This window comes from Coloeus monedula (genome assembly GCF_965178545.1).
Source record: "Coloeus monedula genome assembly, chromosome: 8".
In the NCBI taxonomy this organism is placed as follows: Eukaryota; Metazoa; Chordata; class Aves; order Passeriformes; family Corvidae; genus Coloeus; species Coloeus monedula.
In genome coordinates this window covers 5,132,980-5,156,086 of record NC_138788.1, presented here as the reverse complement: position 1 = coordinate 5,156,086, position 23,107 = coordinate 5,132,980, and the positions used below count along the sequence as shown (strand labels likewise).

The window sequence follows — 23,107 nt, the reverse complement described above, 5'->3', positions numbered from 1 at the left end:
CAGTAAAGTATTATAAGCTGGAGTTTAATTAACTCATGGAAGAGAATGAATGGGAGAGCTCCTAGACACACTGAGCTGGTGATGCAGGTCTCTGCACTGAACATATTTTTGACTGAATGTAAGCAGAAATTGGATAGCTAGTTAGTTGTAAACACTACATTTATATGATATTCTTCTCATTTTTCAAGGTTTCCCCTGGCTGATAATGGGAGCAGGAAGGAATTTATTCCTCATCTTGAAGCACAGGCTGGCCTGCAAGACTAACACAAAGTTGGGAGGGATAGTCTTCCACCAGGGAGTTGATAAACGGCCTGAGACAGGATGAAAGAGGTGTTCCCATGTTCTGTGTAGCTGTAAATTTTCATACACTTGGTTGGGGCAGCCTGGCTGAAAGAACTACTGGCTTTCTAGGGTTTTTTTTCTGAACTGGCACATTATACATTTTCAGCATAATTTGCAATTTTTCTCAAAGGTATTTCTTGCAGAGAAAGGATGTAAACACAGCTGATGTCTACTGCTAACCTTCTGCACTTCACTGAAATAGTGGATTTTGGTCCATATCTCACATTAGTTTTAGGACACTGGCATGTAAAATGAGGGGGGGTGGACTGTGGATTAGGCAGTCCAAGGGCCCTCCTGTGGGCTAGGAGTTCTGACAACTGTAAAGACCCACACGTAGTGACTCAGTAGTTCCTTCAAGGTGTCTGTTCCAACAACCAGTAATAATTCAAGCTTATTGAAAATTAAACAAGTCTTGATGGCCAGAGTACATTACTGATATATATCTACAGCAAATATATTTAGACAAGCATACATGAAGAGTTTTGCCATGTACAAATATATATTCAGCCAGTATCATTTGGCAGGGTTTTCTCCCAGAATTTTGAAAACTGGTTATGTAAATATTCTGTGGAATAGTGCAACTGTCATGAATACATTTTTTATATGAAAAAAAATTCTTATTTTCAAAATGCATAAACTGAAAACAGCAATTTTGAAAAGAATCCCTCAAGACCTTTTTCTCCCTTTTCATTTGCCCAGGTGCTCACCTGTCTGCGGAGGTCTCTGGTCTTCTTGCACATACTGTCTATGGCAACAGTCAAGGCATTGCTTCTCTCTGCCTTGTCAGTCTGCAATCAATGGGACAGAAAACACATCAGTGGTTATCTGGGATTCCTTAGCAAGCACATTCTTTGTGTCCCCAGTGCATCAGAGCATTTGGTAAATCATACATGCTGGAGGATTTTTCAAATTTTTCATACATTTCAAGAGCCAGTACCACAATATTCACAGAATGCCCATTTGTGATGTTAAACATAATTTGCTGAATCAAAACACATGCTTTAGAAGTAGTATGTAGGAACAAAATAAACACTTCTTAACTTCTGAATTGCTGTAATACTCCTAGTGTAATCAACAACAACATTAGCAGAATTATGATGATAGTGATGATGGTGATGATGATTAATAATAGTAATAACAACAACAATCATATTTATGTCAATTCATTAATACCCTATTCATGTGAAAAATACTGTTCTCTTTCTACAACTAATGTACAAGTTCAGGTGCCCACAATGCAATTTGGTTATGCTTTTGTCTGCAGCATTCATTATTTTCCTCCTGTAAATCAGAATAGGTGAGTTTTGGAATGTCCAAGATGTTGCAATGCCAACACTGTCCATGAAATGGCAATCTCTTCATTCAACAGCACATTCATTCTCAGCATCTAGAAGACTGAGTTCTTGAGATATTTGAGAGGTCAGAAGAGAATCAGTTGTATACTTTCGAAACAATCTTATTTATTTTATTTCCACCTATAAGCAAAATGCTTCTATCATTGTTACCTATTTGAAAAGTGTACTCTACACTTTACTGGACTGCTCAGCCTTTTTTCCCTACAATATTACCATAAAACTTCTGTGCCTACTAGCTGGTTTGATTTTTTTTTTTCCCCTGTTAGTACAGAAACTACATGAAAACCCAAAATGCTTGATGAATTTTATTTGCCCAAAGCAAGCAATCATTGCTCACCACCTTGGACTGCCCTGGTCTAAAGGAAAGAACCACAAATAGTGGTTCTTTACACAAAGTCAGCACACATGACATTTACAGCACAAAGAACCAGATTCTCATAAATGCTAAGAAATAGCTGTGTACACTGACCACAGTATTTGGACTTCATTTACAGACCACCAGGAAGTCTCCATTATGAACATGACAGTCTCATTTTGTAAATAACATTAAAATTAATATGAAAGTAGTAATATCTTGGTAGGCACCTAGGAGTACAACCTTGTTATCTATATATCATACTTCAACCAGAGTTATTTCCTTATTAAAGAAACTTATGAACAGGACAATATGCTTAATATTAAAATAAAACCTAGAGGTGACAAGAAAAGAACTCTTATGTTAAAACTGAATGTGCAATGTCAAAAACGTCTTGAAATTATTAGCACATTCTCTATCAACTGAAAGGAAAAACTAATTTTAAAACTGAGCTTGTATTTTCAGGGAGACTTAGAAAATCTCCTATGACCTTCTATTTCTGAAATTGCCTATAGTCTTTCAGGGAACAGATGATCAAAACCAGGTCTTGGAGAAAGGTCTGAACTTCACCTTAAAACCTGCAAGGAATCCCTGGAGGTGGATACTCACTTTCTGTTCCACAGCAATGCCATCATTTCTTGTACAGGAACCAAAGTAAATAATGACTCTTCTATTACGCTTTGCAAGCTCTTGTCAACCTTGACAACAAAATGATCCCTTCTGAACTGCCAGGTAAACAGGGCCAGGAAAGACTGTGGATACAACTCACCTTATACCTATGCATTTTCAGACTATGAGGATGCATTGGCAAATCCTTTGAAAGCTTTATATTTAGAGCCTATTTTCCTACAAAGAAAAAATCACTGCAAAATATTGGGATATTTTTCGAATTCTCTGGTAATCTGTAATTTCAACAATGGCCACTAATGATACAACTGGCTGTAAGCTAACCTAAATCTTTGAAGCAGCTAATATTAAATAACCTCAGGCAGCAAGTGGCATAAAATATTACAGTGAACAAGTTAAAAATACTTTATTTGCAAATTCTTACCATACAGTCAATGTTTAGAGAGCAAATATAACTGTAAATGAAGTTATTCTTCACCTCATGTTTTCCCTAAGAAATAAATACACTGCAAAGGCACTGTAAATGCAGCTTCAGGCTGTAGAATATGGACAAGTCCAGAGTGCAGGTAACCTCATGACTGCAGACTCTCATTCTCCCCTAAAGAAATTTGAACATGAAAAAACCCACACTACTGTTTGGATAAATTCTACTTATAAAGACTTACGAACTTCAAAATCGTACACAGTCTTTTCCAGTCAGGGGGACACCTGGCTACAAAGTCCCCTGTGGGAACACTCTCAAACATCACTGGCCTCATGTTGCCTTCTCCTGCATCTGTAGGGTAACATCCATTGGTCCCAAGTACCTTGGGATCTGAAGTACTCCTGTGAGTGCACATTCCTCTGCAGACCTCCATCTTGGATCTGACAGTAACAGTCCAAGAGCTACATGAGATGACTCCACTCTTGAATAACCGAAAAAGAGCAGATATAGTGTTTTAAAAGTGTACATTGAAAGGCTGGCACAGTGAAACCGAAGGTGACTTGAGCACCTCCACACTCAGCAGAGTGCAGCTGTCTCACTCCCCAGTGACGGAACTCACACGTCTGGAGTTGCAATACTCTGCATCTGCTTGGCAACTAATGTCCTTGTGACTGCTGTACTTCAAAACAAACAAGCCTATCCTGAAATAGTTCCTTCTTGTACAGATTGACTGAATTAAGAAAAGGTCTACAAAAATTATGCACATTATTCTGGGTCTGGATTTTATAAACTAGGCAGTTGAGCCTTTCAGTTACCCTGCACTCACCTACTGTTTTTTCCTGTAAAATATATGTAGTAACAGCTATATTGCTCCCTCATGAAGATCCTAAAAGCAATATCCAGTTCCTATTTCAATGCATTTTTAACATTTGAAACATTTTACAAGCACGACGTCAAACTGTTATTAATATTCCACTGAAGGAAAGTAAGTATTTTTAATTAACACTGGATAGCCCAAAGGTAAATGCTGGGTACTGCAAATAATACAGGCCTATTTCACACACTGGCAAACCACATTAGTTAATGCCTCAAAAACCACATGTGAAGAAAATCTTTCCTGCTGGATTTCCATTTAAACCAGGACATATCTAAGGGCAGATTCTCAGCTGAAACACATGGCCATATCCCCACTGGTTTCGATGGAGCTCATTTATACCAGCAGGGGATTGTGACCTTCCCAGGCATTACAGGTCCTTCAGCACCCCAAGGAACACAGATGCAAACCAAGACATCTGCACTGGCTGCACAGCCTTGCAGGGCTCAGGAACAAGTCCCCAGCCAAGCCTTTGTGGGTACATGCCAACAGTTACCAGCGGCAACAAAGACTGCAGGAATTCCATAAGCTTCAGACTTTGTCAAGTTGCAGAGAGCTTAAACAAAGGACTATATAGATACTCTAAGTAGGGTTCTAATTTCACTTTGTTGATACTCCTGAAGGCCTACAAATGTTTACCTGATAGTTACACTGATCAGTAGATTACATGGAAGATACGGGCAGAACTACTTAAGTGTTCATCTAATCTCTTCTAGTACTTAGGCTAATAGATCTCCATATTTAAAGGCTTACGGCCAGAAATTAAGCACGTTTTGTTTAATGGGATGTGTCTGTTCCCAAACACCCATTGCACAATCTTGGGAGGAATAAATAGAAAAAAAATCCAATCCACTAGCATAATTTTCTTTGTTTATCCCACAATGACAGAATGATTTGGGTGGGAAGGGACTTTAAAGCCCATCTCATTCCAACCCCTGCCATGGGCAGGAACACCTTCCACTATCCCAGGTTACTGCAAGATCCATCCAGCCTGGCCTTGGACACTTCCAGGGATCCAGAGCTTCTCTGGGCAACCTGTTCCAGGGCCTCTCCACCCTCACAGGGAAGAATTTCTTCTCAATATCTGATCTAGACCTGCCCTCTGTCAATTGTCTCCAGCGTCTGTACCATGACTCTGTGATAAACAACTTTTCATATAGTTCTATGTGTCCAAGAACAATTTTATTTTTTGAAAGACTAGCACGTTTATCATAATCAGTTCTCTACGGAAATATTAAAAAAAAAGAAGCCAAGCTAAAAGGTAAACACCAATCAATACTACAATAGCTTAATAAATGTCAGAGCTCTAATTAAATGACTGACTGTTTCAGGCTATGTGTAGACTGAAAATAATCCTATGCTCAGCAATTAGAGGGTCCTGTTCATTGTACCTTAATCAAAAAAACCCCAAAGTAACAAACTCTCACACAACTTAGGTAGGACATTAAAGCAAAGTCACAGACTCTATAGAGATACCAAGCATTTGATGTCTGTTGTTACAATTTCGCATGTAACATTTAATGACTTTTTTTGCATATGGAATTTATAAATGGTTCTTCTTTTGAGTTATAAAGTCATTGTGAATTCTAAGCAAAACCGTAAGATTTTTAAAAATAGTATAAAAAGCAGTTTTACAATTTATTTTGCACGGTGAAACAATTTTGTCATTACTTGGGAAATTTCCACATCTGAATTTTTTGTGCAAAGACAAAATTTTTTTTTTCATACACAGCTTATAGAAACCCTGATGTTTCAAATCCTGTTGTGGAATTCAACAAAGTAAAGATGCCTACAAGCATCTGTCTCAAAAAGCCCCAATGAAGCCCGTAAGCCTTTATAAGGGATGATTCAGTTCAATCCTGTTGCAGTCTTCATTTATCCCAATTGTTTCACTTCTGCCACAGTTAGTTAACACGGTGCTTCAGCCATCAATAGTTAAATAAAACTAATACCACTTCCTGCATTCTTTGCTGAGAGGAGACAAAGGATTTGTCACCTTGAAGGTCACACAGTGAAAAAAATCCAAGATGACTGTTTGGCTATGAAACACCTGTGAGAAATGCCAAGTCTGAGACAGAACCTCCTTGTATTCCTTTGTACCACTAGGCCCTGGGATTTGTCCTTTAAATGCAGAATTAATTTAAATATTATTTTACCTTTCTATTTTTCAACTTGTTCCTCAAAGTGCAATGTCCAAGTAAAACCCAAGATTGCTTGTTGGAGGTGCCATATCTGGTTAATACACCAGAACAAAACAATGAACTTCTCCAAACCTGCAGAACTCAGTGGACAAGTTTGTGTTGGGCTGGAACACAAAAATGAGCCAGCTGTTTACAGTTCTTCTTTTTAAGTATGTCTCATGCTTGCAAACAAAATGTTTTAAAGACCTCTTGGTTCCCCATCCTGGAAGGGGACAGGAATAACTTTTTGAGCACAAGCAACCTATTGAAATGTGGAACTATTTAGATGCATGAACAATTATATGCACAGGATTCACTGCCGGAAAAATCTCTTAAATGAACATTTCAGAAGTTACTCAAGGAATCCTCTGACAAGGCAGTTAGTGCAGAACCTGACATTTCTGACATTTTACAGGACAAAAATTCCTTTGAAAAGCCAAAAGCTCCCAGGCCTTTTCATACAGCATTTCAAAGTCTATTTTTACTGTACATCAAAAGCCTGAAGAGGGAAATTAATTTAGGAGTACATTTATTACCTTTCTTTTTTAATATGGGAAACATAAAGAATGAATAACCCACAAGTACTTTAAGTTGAAAATCACCTCCACTCAGTGACACAGATTCCCTACTCTAACACACCCACCCCTAGTGCAATTTTTTAAAGACACCTGGCTCAAGAAAACCTATTTCTGTGATAAACAGGTAAGCATATTTTTTTAAAAGGGGTATGGAAAATCATATGCAAGTGAGCAAATAAGGACTCTTTCATGTGGAACTGTTTCTCATTATAGATAGGGTTTTTTCCTCAACAGCTTCAGTGTGAGATTGTCATTTTTCTCCTCTTCAAGCCCTCATGGAATACTCCGTATGGATCTAACGCTGTGAGATGTGAAGTACCTCAGAAGAAATTAATTACCTCAGCCTCCACTGCTACAACTGGAGTATCACGGGTTCTCCCCCCTGTGTCAATTACCCTTTCCCAATCAATATGCAGGAACAGCCTTGAATTTAAAGCCTCTCAGTATAACCCTTTTCTGGCATTCAGTTACATATAGTTTGTAATACTGTGAAACAAATTTCATTCTAGATAAGCATGCATAAAACAGCCTAAAAAACCCATAAACAAAAATTTAGAATGCATAACCCTTTAATTTATCAGAAAAAACACTGAAATTTTCAGATCCTAATTAATCCTAAAATCTCAGAAAGAATTATGTTGCTGGAATATGCATAATATTGCACATTTTAATCCACTCTCCAAAACACTGGTGTCAATCAGCTGAAGGTGTGGAGGGTGGCCAGGCTGTCTCAAAGGACAGAGTGGGGATTTTTATGCCTGGGATAACAAATTCTCTTGAAAAGTGACTGGGATCCAGACATAGGAGAAGACGAGGAACCTACACTGTTCTAAATATTTATTGCTTCTTTCTGATACATAGATTATCAGTTTTTCTCCTACTTTTTCACATTGGGAATATTAGAAAAGTTCAGCATGACTCCAAGATGATCCTGATAAAACATCATACTTTTCCAGTACTCACTTGGGGAGAAGTGTCCTGGGAAGTGCATGTGTCATAACTGGTGTGTTGCAGAGCAAAATCAACCATCACTTACTACTTTTAATGCAAAAACCAAATGCCACAGCACTTCATATTTGAAATATGACAGTCTTAAAACTTGATAGAGAAACCTTAAAGGCCAGTAGTACTTTGGTTTGTATTTCAACTCTAGGCTTACTGGAGGAATTAGCAGGGAGCAAAAACGACGTTAAATTTCTTTTAATCAGATGTTACAGTCATTCACAGATGATGCAGGAAGGAAAGGCAAACCTAAGTAGAAATAGAGCAATACTGTTGAACTGACAGCAGGAAGTATACTTAAGGTTAATCTGCCTTTTACTAAGAAGCAATTTTCTAAGTTTCTAGTACGGAAGTTTTTAATTGAATATCCATCTACCTTTCACCAAAGTGTTCTGGCAGTTGTACAGCAGGAAAATAGAAAATTAGTTGGAGAAAATCTAATTCTACAGCAGCAGCATAAGACTTTCCTATGATGAACTATCATATAAATTGCTTGGAGATAATATGCTGCTATGAAAAAGAGGAAGGGGATGGAAGGAGAAGAAAATTCAAAAGAAAATAAAGTAGAGTTGCTGAGACAGTATTTCTCATCCAGATTGTTTAAAAGTCTTAGCTGTACTTTAAATCTGAAAGTTACAGTCTTTAGCAGCAGCCATAAATAGGGAAAAATGTCCAGCACCAAGCCAGTCACATTCTGCCATACCTAGGGACAGACTGAGTTAGTGCAGGTTCCAAAGCAGCACAGCAAAGGCACATGCTGCTTTTTTCAAGAAATCAAAAACAAGCTTACTGTGGCTTTTGAGGTGGTATTTTAATGCACAATGTACTACACAAACAGATTCCTGTAGACTTAAAAGGAGTGTAATAGCACTCAAATCAAACAGCATTATAAATATACATGTAATATATATATTTTAAAATATACAGGGTGACTAAAAAATTTCTAAAAATAAAATCTTCCAGGTCCTCACAGGCACTCCATGCCATCCAGTACCATCACTATCACACTTTCTCCTTGTATTTCCACTACATCAAAGAGTACCACAAAGAGATAAGGAGGGTAGAACAGTAAAAGAAGAAGTTTGCTGTGTTGTTGCACACTCATTACTCTGGAAAATCTCTATGATACTATTCATGATCACTCATAGAACAGACATGCTGTGATACATCTTTTAACAAAAAACGAAGCACACTTTTGTATCACACTGGATGGGCAATGAAGATTAATTTCCCTGTTTTTCTCTCCCAAATAACTTTAACATTTCTGCGGAGTTTTCCACAAGAAAGCAGCTTGAGATAAATATGGATGGACCCATGACAGAACTTGACCTACAGACAGAAACCTTAGAAAACAGCTACTTCTCAAATACTTCAGCTCTGAACCAGGCAGAGCTTGGTAATTTCATATAACACACATGCTGTGGATGTGACTCTGTTCAAAACTGTACTTCTAAATAAAAGTTAAATACTGAAACCCCAAACAGACAAAAAAATGTAATTCAATTTAATTATGTATTAATTGTATTAGTTAATCCCTTTCTAATCCACAGTAATTAATTTAACACCACACTGTGATGCAGTATGTGAATCTAGGAGGCCAGGAGGGACTTAAGCATGTGCAGTGAATTGAAGTCCAGCTTTTAGGGAGAGGACTAAGTTAAGTTCTCAAATTTACAAATACTTCAGCTAAACACTCCCCAGGATCCTGTGTGTACAGAGAGTCCAGACTGTGTGAATTCCTTTATACTTGTCCAGTCTATACAGAGGACTATGATATAAGAGGTAGGAACACAGGAGCTTTGGGGGATCATCGCAGCAAATGGTAGTTGATGCCATCACCTCACTGGGTGAATTCAGTCACTCTTGAACAAAACATACCTCCATTTATAGCAACAGAATAGAATTACTCCAAGGTGGTATTCCTAGAAGCTCATAACTAAATGTTTCAAATACTTAACTGTTATTTAAAAATTCACTATTGTTAGCTAGAGAAGATCTGCTCTAGGTCAGGTAGTTTCTGTTGTTAGCACTTGTGGGGGAATGAACACAAAAGAGATTGGTAGAAGAGCACTTCAGTGATGCTTTTTACACTGACAACTGCCAGAAAGGGGCCCTTGCATAGCCATTAATTCAACAGATGGATTTGGAGAGTGAGAAATCAGTGTGTTACTTGGGCTGTTGGATTAGACTTGCAGCACAAGTTTGAAGATCCTGGGCTCCTGTGCTGCAAGAGAGAAAAACGCCCCAATTTGTTAAAAGTAGCAGCTACCAAATGGAACAAGGGAGGCTGTATGTGATGGCATGTAGGGAAGACAACTGAAAATTACAGTCTCCTACAGGGCAGGGATCTGCAGAATCCTACATGAGATCAGGAGAGTCTGCTATTCACGGCATATTCCTCTGCAGTTCTGTGCAGAAATTCCCAGTGGCTTTTCCCCTATTTATTTTTACACAGAAAAAACCTAAATATACCTGTGGAAACATTCAAACCCAGCATGCAATATTTCTGACGTTCTAACATAGCAATCATACTTCATGTTGGAAGTTCGTTTTCTGCAGGACTTTTACCTTAAACATTGTAGAGAATTTTTGTCTCAATTAAAAATTCGAAGTTTCATGTTTAATTTTTTTAACTATTCACATCTCCAATTAGCCAAGGATTTCATTTATTAAAAATGAACCTAAATTTTCATATAATTGTGATCAGCTCCATGGAAGAATATAGCAAAAAAAAAAGAAAGGAGAAACATCTAACTAGAACAGAATCAATAGAAAAGTCATTAGGAATATGTTGGGTAAAGCAAAAATATTATAGATCTCAAAGACCTTTTTCCTTTAAGATTTATACTAATTCCTTCAACTTTCAATGAAATAAATTAAATGCTTGGCTGAAATCTAATGTGCTTGCTAGAAATGTGTGCTACTGAATTTCATGTGAAGTTTAAGAAATGTTAAAAATACACAAAGTCAGAAGATTAAAAGCAAAAGGTTAAGTACGATCTTCATAAATATGGTTCCCTAGTTGTAATGTACATGAAAATTCAAACATTTATAGTTTGCATTTCTATATAAATGCATATAAGATCCATTTATATTAAAGAAATATTCAAGTTGTGTGGACCTGTAATCAAGGTCTTAAAAGATCTGCTGTTTGCATAACCTAAAAGTGGGCACATTCTATACCCCACTGTGTAAGATTTGAAATGTTTCCTTAGTAAAACCACTGAGTGTTTGCTCTGGGATTTCCCTCCCAGCTCCTCACTACGATGTCAGGTCAGAGCAGCTGCCACTACTGCAGTAACTCTCACCACCCGACAGGTGCTTCAACAGGAGTAACAAAGGGCAGCTGGGAGGCAAAGTCTACCCACACTGCCAACTTCAAGGAACAGTTTACGGCTAAGGAAGTCTTTATTCTTTGCAAGTGCTTATGTTTGTTCTAGCAGGGGCAGCCAGTTACCACTTTCATTTATTAGCTGGCAGATAGTTTTGAAGTTTCTCATGTAATTACTGATGAAGTGCCACCCTGCCAAAAGCCACGTCACCTCCTGGTTCTTCCCAGAGGCCGTAGCATTCAATGGCAGTGCCAGTGGAGCTGCAGGTGGCACCCAGCAGCCACGCAGAGCTGCAGTGGCAGCCCAGCCACAGACACCCAGGGGGACTCTGTAACAGGCTCAGGCTGGTGCAGTACAGCCCCTGCAGCAGCTCACTAGACTCAGCTTGCCGTGCTTAGAATCCTCTCAGGAGCCATGGGACAGATTCCCAACAGTGAGCACACTGGGAAGCTCCAGATAGAACTGTTCATGGACACTGCAATAGCACTCCTGTGGAGAACACGCGCCATTCCAGTACGCATTTCAACGTTGTCCTGCTGGGGGGACACAACAGGTGTGAAGAACCATCCTAATTTCACCAAGTCCTGCTGCTTCAAGAGCTGTTGCTATTAGTTATATCGGTATCTGTGCATTTTGTCACACACACAGATACATTTTTCATACACACCACAATCCTCACACATACATATACAAAAACAAATACAGATAAATATGTCAGACTGTATTTAGTTTACATTATAAACCCTCTTTGGACTGAAAGAGCTGCCAAAACTCCAGGCTGATCTGATGGGAGCCTCAAAACAGCAAGTGTACAAACCTCTCAATTTACCATATTTGAGAGCCATGTTTAAGCATTCCAAATCAAAAAAAAGCAGATTTTATATTAATTTGAAACATAAATACTGTTAGTTAGTTCCATGGAAAAAGACTTTAGCATATAGTAAAACTGGGAGCACAATTCTGAGAATGAAGATAATGTGATACTTACTAGATGTATTTATCTTACCTTAGACTTCCATGAATAAAATTCCATGAATAAAATACTTGCTATCATACTAGGAACAGCATGGCAGGATGTAAGCCCTCTTCTGTAACCCCTCCCCTCCACTCCTGTTCCACCAAAAGATATTCTGACCTCCCTATTCTAAAATCTCAAGGAGAATTGTATGTGTTTGTGGGGGAGAAAAATGTGAAATCACTTCAAATATCAATCGTTTACAAAAGTATAAAACACATTAAAAGGCCCAGTACTGAAAGTGTAACTTCAGTTTGGCATCATCTTTTGTATGTAAATAAATACACTTTCAAATGCACTTGTTGTATCAAATAGACTTCAGGGTGCCATGCTTCTAGACTGCCACAACAAGCACTAAAAACAAATGCTGGAAACCTCCTTTATTAACTTACTAAAATTTCCACACTGAAAGTATAAAATGTCTGTTTTTCAGGGATATTCAAGGGTGCCATATGTTCATTTTTAACTAGAGTATGTCTTCCAAAGTAGAAAAAATACCTCTTCAATCACATGACAATATTATGTATTAAAAACAAGTACAAATAATAATTGAACAAAATCACATTAAATGGGATCCAAGAAAACACAAGAGCAATTGTATATGAAAAGGCTTTATATCAGATTGTGCTTATAGTGTAAGACAAAATGGATGCTGTAGTAAACCATATTACTTAAAGCACAAAGCTGATGTGACAGTGTGTCTGCAAAGAATGTTAATAAGAGCAAAATCAAAATCATAAAAGAATGAGAATGGGAAAGCTAAGCAGAAAAGGCAAAGTAAATATTCCAGGCAAGGTTTCTTCTGTAATTACAAAAAAGAAATTAAATTATAAATTATGGAAGAGTTGTTTCCTACTCAGAAGGCATGAGTGAGAGTGATACTTGGAGCTGAAATGAGTTTGCGGAACCAGGGCTTAGTTTTGCTTGCTTAAGACTATCAAACTCCAACTCATTATTTTTTTAAGGTTACTGATATACTTCTACACTCATCCATAACAACAGCAAATTAAATATAACACACATTTTTGCTACCCTCAGGAAACCTCAGGTGGGCACTAACACATAAGAGCCACTGCAGGCACACAGTGACATAACTTAAAGCCAAGACACTGAGCTCAAGAAACCAAACCAAATGCTCGGGCCTGACAGTGACAAAGGGGAAGGCTCATCCATCTTGGTGCATCATTCAGCCATGCTGAGCATGGCACCTTGGCTGAGAAGAGCCTCAATGCTTCCAGATGGTCTTTCTGCTAATCCAGCCTCAGGAACACCTGACTCCTCACACACCATCCAATGAAACTCTGACAGTTAAACAAAGCCATAGAGAACCACACCACTGGAGTCAGAAGATGGCAATAACTGGATATGCCATGATCCCTGCCCAGTACTTCTCCTTGCCTAAAGACATTCAGCCTGTGCCAGCAGAGCAGGTGCCAACTAAAAGATTCTCTGGTTTTGCAGGAATCCCATCAAACCTTTCAGGACAACTACTTTTCCCCCAAGTGATCAGGAGAGGAGAACAGCAGACAGAGCTGCAGGGCACTGGAGGTATGTCTGATTTACACTACCCTGAGAAGCCATTTTGAGAAAAAGGAAAAAGGCACTTTGTGATGTAAATTATGCAGTCAAACAGGATCACTTCATGTACCCAATACTGGCCAAGTCCAAACCCAAAAGCTGGCAGATGTTCGACAGAATGAGTTTCCATTCAATCATCATGGTAATCTCCTGGCACTTGCAAGCATGTAAAAAAAAAAAACATTCTCTCTCTTAAATTACTGAAATTTTAAGCAATACTGGAAGATAGAGGCTATAGGGTCTGGGACAAACCAACTTTTAAATAATGTCAGTTAAAGCCACCATGAGCAGCACAACATCAGTACTCTGAGAAGTCCCTGACAGTATATGGGCAATGTGTACTGGGAGCCTCTGGGTACTCTTATCCATGTTTCAAGAAATTTTGAGAGGTTGTAGTGCCTGCAAAAACATTAAGTGCAGGTTTTGTTTAGAATACATGAGTGCATACATACTCTGCAAAAGCTCTGATCACTTTGTGGCTGTTTTTGCAGCAAGAAGCCAACACTACCCAAGTGCCAGCAGAAATTATGTGCACGGGGGAGATCAAATAGGCTAAAGGAAATATACTATAACATCCACTTAGCCCTCATGCAATAAAAAGATAAAGATCCTATGTTATATAAAATGTCTTTAACTACTTATCACTATATATTAAGTATGGCATTTACTGAAAATGTTTTAATTTAGCATTCTGAACAGTTTTAAAAGTAGCTTGGTAGCAATCACAAGGTTGGGAAATGTGCAACATACAAGTAAGTGCTTTGCTTTTAACAAATTTCATCCACTAAAAAATGGTCCAACCTAATGTCATCCAATATCATTTTGAAAGATAAATACACTCGAATTTTACCTGTAACCTGATCATAAATAAAACCAAGACAACAAAACTGAAAGGTTCAATGCATTAGTTGAAAGAGCTGGTAAACCTCAATACAGTGTACGCAACTTTGCTGATAAAGCTAAGAAAAAGAAAATAAGAACAAGCTTCTAAGCAGCACAAACAACACTCTGCTTTCATTTTCATATATAACTGAAATACCAGAGAAGCATACTCAGGGGCTCTAAATGATGTATGATGGACATCAGTGATGAAACAAAAATCAAGTAACTCAGTTCCAGCATCAATGAACATTCAACATGGGGCAGAGAATGACAGGAATTGCCAGTTCTTGCTAACGTTAAATTTTGGAGGTTGTTTCATACAAAACTGCCGTCTCTGAACTTAAAAAGGACTAAGAATTTAAAACCACATCATCACTGAGAAACAAGTGCCTCGTCCATTTCAAGCCTGCTATGAAGAGACATTGCTACAAAATGAAGGCACTGACCGGCTCTGAGGCCATGGCAGAAAATGAACAACTTCCCACCACGGGAATAAGTTTAGTTATGGAAAAGGAAGAGTAGAGCAGGAACAAGCCAGATGACAGAATGGCATGTCAGAAAAGAGCTCTGAAGACAACATCTGTAATTTTACTTGTTGACATATTAGAGAGCAATGTGGATTTGCAAAGCAGGGCTTTATCAAGCAGTTTTTCTCCAAGCTTTTGGAAGAAAAACTGAAGTTCAAGAAACAAAGTCTTTGTTATAAATATGTTTCTGCTGTTACAGAAGCAATGAGCTTCCTCTATAGTTAGCAATAGTTAGTCCTCTCTCATTAGTAATTAGTGTCCTGTGACTCCCACCCACTACAACACAGCTTCCATACAATATGGGTCATGCTCCTTGCTGCATAATGATATATATAAACTGTTGAAACAGGTAAAGTGTAAGAAAGACTGATCCAATTTTTAATCCATTCTTAAATGAGAAAGAATTCTGATTCAATGCACTGATCAATAAGCCAGAAAATACCCTAAATTATATGTGTGCACAACGTGCACTTATTTAGAGCACAAACAACATTCGTACCACTCCTGGAATTTGTATTTAAATTAATAGGAAATGTTGTTAAACTGAAAATTGCTTCTACATTAACTCCCTTCCTTAGCACCCAGTACTGCAAAATGACAGGAGCCAGCACAGAAGACTTGGACTGAAACTCTAAAAGCTGGTGGTTCCTACAAAGGATGCTAAGTACCATCTGTGACCTCATGAAGAATTCACCTCCATAAGTTTTGAGACTATTCACGTCATTTCTAACACACTCTAAAAAGCTCTTCAGCTTCTGGACACACGCCAGAACAAAATTCAAACCTTTCTTACTTTGTTTGGCTAACATTCACCTAAGGCTCAACGAAGAGAACTTGATTCAATTGAAAATCAAGATCCGTGAGTTTTGTAAAATACATTTCCTATCTGCAGACTACAAAACACTCTGCTAAAGAACACCTAAGTCCCACTTTAGTTTAACAATACAAAATCTGTAAACATTTGCAGATTCTGCTCAAGACTATGTTTAGATTCCATCCCTTTTATTCTTTATACTTTAAATAAATCCTGGATAAGTCAAAAGCTTTTGAAAACTACACCTTGTCATTAATTACTGAGTCTCTCATTAATATATATCTCACATGACATGGCCCTAGAAGTACAGCAATGCCTGTTATCTGTGTCATGCCAGCCAGTGATTCTTCATCACATTCTCCCAGACATTAAGGTAACTCTCAGTAATGGAATGCCGAAGAACAGCTACCCCTAGTGATCAGAGAGGCGGGAGATGAACTTCGAAGTCCTTCTTTGTTTACAGCCATTTTTCATTTTCCTCAACGAGCTTGTCGCCAGACACAGAACACACACTGAGCAAAGACAATACTCAGTATCTAAACACATATTTGCACTGCAAATAATTTTACCGGGAAGAGCTCTGTGAATAGGTTTGTGTCACACTGTTACACCCAGGTCAGAACTCCAGTTTCAAACACTAATGAACCATCAGCTAATGAGTTAAAGCCCAATTTAAATCTCTCTGCTCTGCCTCCTGCCACACAGAATAGCAAACAGATCCTTCTCAGGGTCTCTGTGCAATACCAGGAACCCCCAAGCAACACAGCGCAAGAGAGAGGACATCAATGTGCACAGACTGCAGCTGGCAGAGTCCCAAATCACATCAAGTAGATCTATAGAGGCTGGCACAGGAGAAATATGGAATCACTGAAATGTTTAGTTTGGAGAACGCCTTTAAGGTCATCAAGTCCAAACATTCCATCAGCATTACCAGGCCCACCACTAACCCATGTCCCTAAGTGCCACGTATACATACATCTTTTAAATACCTTCAGGGACAGTGACAGCCCAGATGCCCTTGGCCTTCTTGCCCCCCTGGGCACACCTGGGCTCATGTTCAGCCTCTGTCACCACCACCCCCAAGGCCTTTCCTGCTGCCTTCCAGCCCCTCTGCCCAGCTTGGAGCTGCAGAGGGTTGATGTGACCCAAGGGCAGGACCTGGCATTTGGCCTGGTTGAACCTCACACCTTTGACTTTGGCCCATGGATCCAGACTGTGCAGATCCCTCTGCAGAGCCTTCCTGACCTCCAGAAGATCAACACTCCCACCCAGCTTGGTGTCATCTGCCAACTGCGTGAGGGCGCCCTCAATGCCCTTGTCCAGATCATCAATGGAGACAATGAACATTGACCCCTGGGGAGCAGGGATGTGCAGCTGGATGTGGCTCCATCCTCCAGCACTCCCTGGGCCCGGCCATCAGCCAGGTCTCAGGCCAGCAACCAGTGCACCTGTCCAAGCCGTGAGCAGCCACTGCCACCACAAAAACGCTCTGGGAATCCTTGTCAAGGGCATTTTTAAACTCCAGGTAGACAACACCCACAGCCTTTTCCTCATGTACTAGTGTGGTCACCTGGGCATAGAAAGAGATCAGGTTGTTCAAGCAGGACCTGCCTTTCATAAACCCAGGCTGGCCCTGATCCTCTAGTTGTCCTCTTTTCATATAGAAGGAAAAAATTAACTCGAGTGTTCTGTAGTGCAAGAATGTTCTTCATCAGAAAATCAGGAATGTCTACGGCAAGCAGCAATCTTCCTGATTTGTCTCCCCTGAGTGAACACACAGCATGCAGTCAATCCATTGTCCATGAGAAGGCACTCCTGATGGATAATTTGGTACCAGCAACACAGAATATTTGGAGATGTTTTTACCTGGAGCTTTCTGACCACTATATGGGGTCTTTACTTAAGTCCCATGGTTACTTTTAAATATGCATAATACACTCTTTATATACATCAAAAGATGGATACAGGACTAATAAAACAATTTTTACAAAGAAGCTAAGAAAAAAAAACAGCATAAAGAATATCCATGTGGCAGGATATTTAACGCACAGGAGCTGCAACAGCAAAAAGAGATATGAGTGAGGAAGAAATCAAACATACTCTTGGTTTACCTGAAATAAAAGAGAAAGATGTAGAAAGTCTTCCACTGACCTTAGTGTCATAACACTGAAAATATTATGAAATGTCTGTCCCTTTTAGTATTTTTGTAAATTATCTTCTATTAGATTAAAGCACTATTTCTCTTTTGAAAGGGAAATTGGAAAAAGTGTGCTGGCCTGTTAGAAAACAGGGAAGCATATGAAGTTTATCGCTCAAAAGAAAATAAGAAATAAATGTATAAGCGTGGTTCCCTGTGCATTGTTTACCAGCAAGTGTTAACTGGGCATATCTTAACATGAAAAACACAATATATGGAGACAGACTCTTACAAATTCACCTTGGGTGGGAAACAGTTGATATCAAGGAATATTACTTCTAGGGCCAGGGAAATGTGTCTGCCAGGAAATAAAAGCAAGATCATGCCACAGATACAATCACAAAAAAAATGTCATTCAGATGTAAGACTGGAGTAATTTGGAGCTGACCCAGGTAAACACAGAACAGACAAGTGCAATTACCAGCTTGCTTTGATGTGCAGGACCACAGTCCTTTCTGAAGCTTCTGTGTTGTTGTGGCAAGCAAATTTTGCTGCAGAGCATTATCAAGCCTCATGATAAAGAGGAGTCACAGTCGATGCAACAAAGAGCCAGCATTGTTTGGTAAGACAGGGTCAGCTGTCACACTGATCATACCACGACACTGTGTGTCTAATGCTCACCTGGGTGCATTATAAACTCTGAAAACCTGTTTCATCTTCTTACACACAATGCACTAGGATGAGGTCTCTGTTGGAAACAAATAAGTGCACTGAAGACAGTACTCATTATAGTAATGGAGGAGTGGTATCAACCTCATCAGCCTTTATCACAGTGGTTAATGCTTTGAGATTCTCACAACATGTTCATCTTTAGTCTATTGTAAAATAAGAGTTATAATACTTACTTGGAAACAGTGAAGGCTGGACAAGAAAACAGTACATCTACAACTTGCAATATCTTCAAAAAGCAGTTCTTTACTGAAATACCAAATACACTGTAATAACATGAGTAAGACTGTACCCTAAGTACTAGGCTTACTTTGAAATATTTACACTTCAACATCACAGTCAGGTTTTTATTCATAACCATACACTGAAATAGTTTCACAGGCTACACTGCAAGTGGCTTTATGTTAACTGGTAGAAAAGAACATTTATATAATCAAACTGTATTAAGCAAGCTCATTTACATCCTTGAAAACTTGACTGGGTAATATAGGACTGAGCAGACAGGCTGCCGAAACTCAGTGGGCCAGATTATTGAACACAGGAACAAATGTGATAATCATAAAAACAGGAATAATAATAACAACAGCAGCAGCTTCCTATGACAACAGATAAGGTTGTGATGCAATTGTAAATGCATTCATAGATTTGGTCTCAAAAATTTTGATAATAGAGGGGTCTCTGAGGGCAAAAGAGCAAACGGGATTTGAAACCGCATCACAAGAAAAAGTCCGGCTGTCTAATCATATAAAGCACTATGCAGTGGATTGAGCTTGCCTGTTTTGTGCCTTTCATCCTTGTTTACCAGTGAACAAGATTGTCACTAAAACTCTCCAGATAAACATCTCTACTGCCTCGATGCTGTTTATTGCCTGGCACTAGAAGTTTACATGACAGCTGTAGGAACGGACAGCAGCAGTGCTCTAGGACAGAGGCAGTTCAGCTGTAGTTGGGCAATCACCTTTAATAGAAGGAAGATTACAGGGGTTTGAAGATTTATTGCTTTTCATTCTGACAGTTTTTCTGTGATTTCCTTGCCTGTGCTTCATGAGGATGACCTCTAATGTCCATTGTAAAAGTGGGAGCAAGAATCCTACCAGCTACTTTCCTAATGAACACAGATGAATTTGCACTCAGTGACCACTTTTGAAAATATTTCAGTCATTTCTGGCTCACCTCACATGCAATTCTTGCAAGCCCTTATGCATGTCTTAAAGTCACTGTGATTTAACTTTTTTATTTTGTATTCAAATTCACACTATTGTTCAGGGATTTAAGCTTTCTGAGACTGTTTCAAAGTCTTCTCTGACAGGTGCTATGAAGGTGCTCTGGGCCTCTAATACAGTTTATTCAAGTCACCTCCACATCTTGAAGAGTTCACTTGTGACTGACTTTTTTTTAGCGTCTTTCTCTTGTTTATTTTAATTCTTCTGTTCCAAATCAAGCACAAGCACCCCAGATGTTTTTACTTTTGCTGTTTCTGAAAAGCTAGTAAACCCACATGTTACATCTCTACCTGTCCACATGTAGCGGGTTGAGTTCGAAACCGGGCAGAAAACACCAATTAAATGTAGTGGTTTTGGTTCAAAATATTCATTACTTACTCATTTTCCTTCTGTGAGATAAGAATTAGGAGAAAAGCAAAGCAGGCACAAACCTTAAACAGTTGCAGTACAATGAAAGAGTTTTATTACTAATAGAATTAAAAGTAAAGAGACAATAACAAAACAAAATTAAAGCAAATCCCCCCCCCCTCCAGCCAGCACTTCTCTCCTTTTACCTAGCTCACACAGGGGATAACAGAACATGGGATGTTAGTCAGTGTTCCAGTTCTTGAAAAGTCTCTCTCTTATGCTTAAGGGAAAAAAGGGTTTTTCCTTCAGTTGCACGTGGTTCCCAAACTGCCACTAACAGCAGATCCGCCCGGAAACAAACAATCTGCTGTGTGTAGAACATCTCTCCCATGAAAAATCTCACAGTTCCTTCACACTGCAAAACATGGGCCATCACATGGGGTTATTCATCTTTTTAAGGATAAGTTCTTTTGGCCTGCACACAAAGGCTTTTCTTCGCCACAAGTCTCTAGCAGCCTCTTACTACTATAAAGCCTGGCATCGGCATTCTTCACAATCTTCACAGGCACACGAAGATACTCCATCCCCCCATGTTCTTCAAATGGATTAAAGAGACAAACAGTTTGTGGTATTACAGTTTCTTACCACGGCATGCAAGAAGGTTTCTTTTAAGCTGCCCGCCAGAATCGCGGCACCGCCCTCTTTTCTCCCGTCGCCATTTCCAGCTCCGTCCCACATGGCTCACTTCTCTTTCTCTCTGACTGACACCGCCATGCTGAAGGGTGTTCTTGTTCGGCCTTTACGGTGGGGAAAGCCTCGCTCCCTTTGTGCTGCTGGCTGCGTGGTGTCTTCTTCAGTTCAGCACGAAGTGTGCTGGCTGCAGACAGGAGGCTCTGCCGGCTCCCGTTGACTCCGCCGGCTCCGCATGGAGAGGAGAGGGACCCGCCGGTCCCCAGAAGCCGCGCTGGATGGGTTTAGCTGTGAGCAGTCCATGGCTGGTTTTAGCTGCCTGTGGCTCTGAGGCAGTCCCCCCCCCAGCCACCCAGGGTCCGTGCCACAGCGTTGGGAAAGGGGGAAAGGGGCAGTGGCCCCGGCCCGGCCCGGCGGGGCCGGGAGGCTCCGGAGCCCCCACCTCCCAGCAAGCGAGCTCCGACCAAAGGGGGAAGTCCCGCCTTTCTGTGCGGTTTAAATATGTAAATTGTGAGAAGCGTAATTGGTCTTAAAGACTGTCCATCAACTCAGGGTCAACCCAATACACCACCTTGGCACTTCATTTTTGCAGTCATTGTGGAAAATGTGCATACTGTGCATGTTGAAGCTGAAATTGGCTGTTCTCTTCCATTTTCTTTTCCTTTTTTATTTTTTTCAAAATAAGTCTTCCCGGGACTCAGTCGTATTGTAGCACTTCTACATTAATGACCTGCCAAATGTTCATGGTCCATTAAAGAACTCTATGTTAAAGGAAGCCAATGAAAGTTTCTCATGAAAGAGTAATTCAGTTTCTGCTCATAGCCTTTTATCATGTGGCTTGTTTGTTGAAACTGTCAATCAGTGTTTGATTTAGAAGTTTTCTAACGTGTATTGTTGCTGATTTCTGATCATTAAACATTTGGCTAACAAAAAAATATACACACATAGAAAGGTGTTACAATTAGTAACTGCTAATTCCATTTTAAATATATCAATGGCTTTTTCAAGTATATTTCTATTCTAGACAATTTTGTAACATTCATTTAAAAGAAAAATATTTTAAAAGGCAAAAAGCAAAAATCCTGGGTACTTTGAGATTCAGAGACAATTTTATGAACTTCCTGATTTGGACTAGGCCATTCTTTACAAGGAAAAACCAAATTAAGGGTGTAATTGTATGTTATTACTCAAAGGCAAACCTCTGAAACGGATACAAATCCACACAACATACGTTTGTTCAGATATAAAAAATACAGGTACCACTTGCTACGTAACTGCCCAGCTGTAGCAACCATGCAAACTGAAATTTAAAGCACCTTAGTCTAATGTAACAGCATACCACTGTAGCTATGAAGTCTATAATCAAAAGGGTAAGTTCAGATGTACAGCACACCACCTCAGAAATACAGCAGAGAGACACACATAAAATTTTAATGTTGCTGTTAAAACCCACTCATTAAAACCTCTGTAAACACAGAAAATAATAAAATCTTATTATCTGCATTTCTCCTGCTTCTCCAAGGCAAATAATCAACTTGGGCATAATGACACTAAATAGGTGTTCAGTAGCATGAGATCCACAGTACCTTTTCTCCAACTGTGTCTTCTGATCCTTTAAGTACAGAAATGAGACCATTTTAAGCACTTGCCTTTTGACAGACCAAATGAGCAGTGCCCTGAACTTCTCAGTGAACCCAGCACAGAAAGCCTACAGCTCAGGCTTTACAAAATGCAGAGACACTCCTGAGAGACACGCGGAGCTCGGCCACCCGTCCACTACTTTGTTGTTTTATTTACTCTTCCTGCAGAAGAATCAGATCTACAGCCAAAAGTTATTCTGTGATTTGAGGGACACACACTGACCCATCAGTATCTGTACTCGGTTATTATGTCAATAAGATCAGTCTAATGTCATCTATCATCCATAGTGCAACGGGAATCACCGCAGAACTGTAAAATACAACCACAACAGCCAGCTTTTCCACGAAGCTTTTCTCAAAGTGTTGTTTAAGGAAAGCAAGTACTCCTCCCTGATTTCCCCGTGAGAAAATTGAGGCACTGAATGGTGATGTTATGTGGCCATTGCCACCTTCAG

General features: G+C 39.4%; 1 protein-coding gene across 1 annotated transcript in view; it reads right to left on the bottom strand.

The window, feature by feature from the left end:
- CTNNA3 (catenin alpha 3) overlaps positions 1 to 23,107 on the bottom strand; it is a gene marked incomplete at its 3' end in the record, with an annotated part of 425,372 nt that overhangs the window by 189,787 nt on the left and 212,478 nt on the right. The window contains exon 8 of the mRNA XM_082286514.1: positions 1,050 to 1,130. Within this exon, the coding sequence (XP_082142640.1) occupies positions 1,050 to 1,130 (81 nt within the window). The remainder of the gene's footprint in view (positions 1 to 1,049; positions 1,131 to 23,107) is intronic.